This window comes from Mandrillus leucophaeus, unplaced genomic scaffold (assembly GCF_000951045.1).
Source record: "Mandrillus leucophaeus isolate KB7577 unplaced genomic scaffold, Mleu.le_1.0 Scaffold112, whole genome shotgun sequence".
Taxonomy (NCBI): Eukaryota; Metazoa; Chordata; class Mammalia; order Primates; family Cercopithecidae; genus Mandrillus; species Mandrillus leucophaeus.
This window is the reverse complement of record NW_012099432.1, coordinates 1,730,984-1,736,153: the sequence shown is the minus strand read 5'-3', so window position 1 is coordinate 1,736,153 and position 5,170 is coordinate 1,730,984. Positions and strand designations below refer to the sequence as shown.

General features: G+C 54.2%; 1 protein-coding gene across 5 annotated transcripts in view; it reads right to left on the bottom strand.

Annotated features, from left to right (window-relative positions):
• The window catches only part of LDLR (low density lipoprotein receptor), a 47,914-nt gene that overhangs the window by 19,478 nt on the left and 23,266 nt on the right, over nucleotides 1-5,170 (bottom strand). For all 5 annotated transcript variants that reach the window (XM_011994749.1, XM_011994750.1, XM_011994765.1 and 2 more), the window contains 4 exons: nucleotides 4,498-4,669; nucleotides 4,185-4,412; nucleotides 1,867-1,985; nucleotides 1,083-1,222 (listed from right to left, as the gene is read on the bottom strand). In XM_011994749.1, coding sequence (XP_011850139.1) covers nucleotides 1,083-1,222; nucleotides 1,867-1,985; nucleotides 4,185-4,412; nucleotides 4,498-4,669 — 659 coding nt within the window. The remainder of the gene's footprint in view (nucleotides 1-1,082; nucleotides 1,223-1,866; nucleotides 1,986-4,184; nucleotides 4,413-4,497; nucleotides 4,670-5,170) is intronic.

The window sequence follows — 5,170 nt, the reverse complement described above, 5'->3', positions numbered from 1 at the left end:
CCGGCTAGTTTTTTGTATTTTTTAGTAGAGATGGGGTTTCACCGTGTTAGCCAGGATGGTCTCGATCTCCTGACCTCATGATCCGCCCATCTCGGCCTCCCAAAGTGCTGGGATTACAGGCTTGAGCCACCGCACCCGGCCCTTTTTGTATTTTTTGTAGAGACAGGGTTTCGTCATGTTGGCCAGGCTGGTCTCGCACTCTGGGACTCAAGTGATCCTCCTGCCTCAGCCTCCCAAAGTTCTGGGATTATAGGCGTAGGTTGCCGTGCCCAGTTTAAACCTCTTTTCTTTATAAATTACCCGGCCTCAGCTATTCCTTTACTAAAATGCAAATGGACGAACAGACCTGGGGGGACTCCACTTTTGGCTCTGGGTAATCATGCTGCCAGGAACGTGGGGTTATAAAATAATGCCATTTCCTTAGAGCAGGTTTCCCCATCGTGGCTGTATCTAGGGCCTGCTACTTCTCTGTTCTGGGCGTTCAGCAACGTCACTGGCCTCTACCCACTACATGCCAACAGTCTTCCCCATCAACTTGTGACAACCAAAAAATCTCTAGAAATCGTCAAATGTGCCCTGAGAGCCAAGATCACATGTGACCGAGGATCACTGCCTTTCACTGCTCTCAGTAAAAAGAATACAAAGCACCAGGCGCGGTGGCTCACGCCTGTAATCTCAGCCAGCACTTTGGGAGGCAGAGGCAGGCGGACCACCTGAGGTCAGGAGTTCGAGACCAGCCTGGCCAACATGGAGAAACCCTGTCTCTACTAAAAATACAAAATTAGCCGGGCATGGTGGTCCATGCCTATAATCCCAACTATTGGGGAGCCTAAGACAGGAGAATTGCTTGAACCTGGGAGGTGGAGGTTGCGGTGAGCCGAGATCACACCATTGCATTCTAGCCTGGGCAACAAGAGCGAAACTCTGTCTCAAAAAAAAAAAAAAAAGAAAATAGAAATAACTCAGGTCTAAGACCTCCTCCTAGTCACGACCAGTTTTCCGCATTCGTCTTGGCTTGAGTGATCTACACAGTCTGTGTCTATCTGCCATCTAAGTTCTTGCATCTCGTACGTAAGCCGCACCTCAAAGATGGCCAAGGAGAAGGGGTGGGCCAGCCTCTTTTCGTCCTCCAAGACAGTCTTCCGGTTGCCCCCGTTGACGTTGATGCTTGAGATGGAGTGAAGTTTAGAGTCAACCCAGTAGAGGCGGTCACTGGGGAAATCTAGAACACACAAGTGGATAAGGAGAGGTCACGTGCCGATGCCAGTCCCAGAGGGGCCTGCGGGCCTGGCCACGCTGATCCAGGCAGGAAGAACCCCCCAGGGACCCAGCAGAGGTACCTGGAGAGGCAGCTCCAACCATGTGTGAGCCTGAACCCCTCCCCTGTGACGCCCTCTGCAACAGGCAGGTAGGGGAGCTGCAGGTCAGAAAAACCTCAGGGAGGCTGGGTACGGCGGCCCACGCCTGTCATCTTAGCAGTTTGGAAGACGGAGGTGGCAGGGACCCTTGCACCCTGGAGTTTGAGACCAGCCAGGCCAACATAACAAGACTTTGTCTCTTCCCCAAAATAAAATACAATTAGTCTGTGTGGTGGCACGTGTCTGTAGTCTCAGCTACTCAGGAGGGTGAGGCAGGAGGATCACTTGAGTCTGAGAGGTGGAGGCTGCAGTGAGCTACGATTGCGCCCCTGCACTCCAGCCTGGGTGACAGACCAAGACCTCATCTCAAAAAAAGAAAAAAACAAAGAAAAGAAAGAGGGACACCTTCAGGGAGCAGCTTGGGCTTGTCCCAGAGCCACCTGTCGACCCCCGTCAGTCCTTCAGCCTGTGTCCGGCCCTGGCTGGGACAGCCGTCCTGCGAACATACCTAGCGTGATGCCATTGGGCCACTGAATGTTTTCAGTCACCAGCGAGTAGATGTCCACACCGTTCAGGCCCCCTTTCTTGATCTTGGCGGGAGTTCCCCAGTCAGTCCAGTACATGAAGCTGGTGGGAGAACAGAGAATAACTGTGAGGCTGGAGGGTGGGGGAGGATCCCAGCCAACACGTGCAACGAATTCTGGCAGAAACAGCCAGGCTCAGGCTTGGTAAACAGCCCTGCTGGGAACCCCAAACTCCAAATATGGTTTGTTTGGGGTTTTTTTGAAACAGAGTCTGTCTCTGTCACCCAAGCTGGAGTTCTGTGGCATGATCTCGGCTCGCTGCGACCTCCACCTTCCAGGTTCAAGCGATTCTCCTGCCTCAGCCTCCCGCGTAGCTGGGATTTCAGGCGCGCGCCACTACACCTGGCTACATTTTTGTATTTTTAGTACAGACGGGGTTTCACCATGCTGGCCAGGCCCAGGAGGCTGAAATCGGAGGATTGCTTGAGCCCAGGAAGCTGAGGCTACAGTGAGCTATGATCACACCACTGCACTCCAGCCTGGGTGACAGACTGAGACGCTACCTCGAAAGAAAAAGAAAGGAAGAAACATAAGAACACAAGCCACGCACAATGACTTGCGCCTGTAATCCCAACACTTTGGGAGGCCAAGGCAGGAGGATTGCTTGAGGCTAAGAGATCAAGACCAGCCTGGACAACATAGTGAGACCTCATCTCTACTAAAAATAAAATAATTTAGCTGGGTGCAGTGGTGTGCACCTGTGGTTCCAGCTACGTGGGAGGCTGAAGTGGGAGAATTGATTGATCCCGGTGGTTTGAGGCTGCAGTGAGTTCTGACTGCGCCACTGCGCTCCAGCCTCAGTGACAGAGCGACACCCTGTCTCAAAACAAACAAACGATAAAAACAAACATGAGACCAGAACACACACACACAACACACACAACATTTGTATCTGAGTGGAGACAGTCTGGAGTCTCTTTCCCGCTGGCCTGGCAGTTATGTGGCCAAACACACTGGGCCACACGTACCCCACCCATTGTTCTGTGGCAACAGTGAGCATTGTCTTGTTTAAAAGAGATCCAGGGTTGGGTTGGGCACAGTGGCTCACACCTGTAATCTCCGCTCTTCGGGAGGCTGAGGTGGGCGGATTACTTGAGGCTAGGCATTCAAGACCAGCCTAGCCAACATGGTGAAACCCAGTCGCTACTGAAAATACAAAAAATATCCCAGCACTTTGGGAGGCCGAGACGGGCGGATCACGAAGACAGGAGATCGAGACCATCCTGGCTAACACAGTGAAACCCCGTCTCTACTAAAAAATACAAAAAACTAGCCGGGCGAGGTGGCGGGCGCCTGTAGTCCCAGCTACTCGGGAGGCTGAGGCAGGAGAATGGCGTGAACGCGGGAGGCGGAGCTTGCAGTGAGCTGAGATCCGGCCACTGCACTCCAGCCTGGGCGACAGAGCGAGACGCCATCTCAAAAAAAAAATAATAATAATAAATAAATAAATAAAAATAAAAAGGGACGCTGGCCCTCGCGGGCCCACCTTCCCCCGCAGGCAAGTTCTGTTCCCTCTAAATGATGCTCTCTTCCCTGCTTTCCCCTGCCGGACACCAAGTGTGCCTTCTCCAGTGATCTCTGCCCGAGACCGAACATTCACCTCCTGATGGTGGCTGTGAGGACGGTGTGCATCCCGGCTTGTCAGCGCCTCACTGAAACTGAGGTGCCACCTCTCACGTGCTCAGGTGGCAGATGTCGCCTGACAGGTACAGAGTACGCCAGGCAGGCGGCAGGGGCGATGCTTCCTGCCAGGGGACACAGGTCAGAGTGCCTTGTCCCAGGAGCTGCTGAGTCAGCCACGGGCTTGGAAGATACCATTCTGGGGCCTAGCCACTAACCACTAACCACTAACCACTAACCAGTTCTTTTTTTGTTTGTTCGTTTGAGACGGAGTCTCGCTCTGTCACCCAGGCTGGAGTGCAGCAGGGCTGTCTTGGCTCACTGCAACCTCCGCCTCCTGGGTTCAAGTGATTCTCCCACCTCAGCCTCCCGAGCAGCTGGGATTACAGGTGCACGTCACCACACCCGGCTAATTTTTGTATTTTTAGTAGAGATGAGGTTTCACCACGTTGGTCAGGCTGGTCTTGAACTCTTGACCTCAGATGATCCACCCTCCTCAGCCTCCCAAAGTGCTGGGATTACAGGCACTTTGAGCCACGATGCCCAGCCCATTAACCAGTTCCTGAAGCCCTTTCCTGCTCCCTCCCTTCCCTCTGCACCCCTCAGCATCATAGATACGCACCCATGAACAGGATCCACCACGATGGCCCTTGGCTTAGAGCCATTCTCTCTGAATAACGTTTTCCTCTTCACACCCTTGGTATCCGCAACGGAGACAGTGCCCAGGACAGAGTCGGTCCAGTAGATGTTGCTGTGGATCCAGTCCACAGCCAGCCCGTCGGGGGCCTGGAGGTCCCTGCTGATGACGGTGTCGTAGGAGGAGACGCTGTGGGCTCTGTCAAGCTGGGTGCTGAGGCAGGAGGAGAGGAGGGCGTCAGGGCCGGGAGCCCTCATCTCATCTGTGGGCCAAGGCTGCAGGCAGGGGCGACGCTCACCTGTAGATCATTCTCTGGGACAGGTCGGACCAGTAGATTCTATTGCTGGCCACCTCCGTGTCCAGAGCGACCACATTCCTCAGGTTGGGGATGAGGCTGGTGTACTCACTCCGGTCCAGCGTCATCTTCCTGACCTCGTGCCGGTTGGTGAAGATGAGGTAGGCGATGGAGCCTGGGGACCCAGGGAGCAAGGTCAGGGGGGCAGAGGAAACCCGGCAATGGAACCGAGAGTGCCTCCCCATCCCCTCGTGTCACCCTGCAGGGTGCAGCTGAGCCAGAGGAGGCACCCAGAAAAACAGGGTGGAAAAGAACTTCCTGATAGGAACAGGCACAGTGGAGCCCACCTGTAATCCCAGCACTTTGGGAGGCTGAGGGAGGAGGATCACTTTTTCTGGGAGTGTAAGGCTAGCCTGGGTAACACAATGAGACTTTATTGCCACAAAAAAAAAAAAAAACTTTGGCCGGGCACGGTGGCTCAAGCCTGTAATCCCAGCACTTTGGGAGGCTGAGGTGGGCGAATCACTTTATGTCAGGAGTTTGAGACCAGCCTGACCAATGTGGTGAAACCCCGTCTCTGGCCAGGCGCGGTGGCTCACGCCTGTAATCCCAGCACTTTGGGAGGCCGAGACGGGCGGATCACAAGGTCAGGAGATCGAGACCATCCTGGCTAACA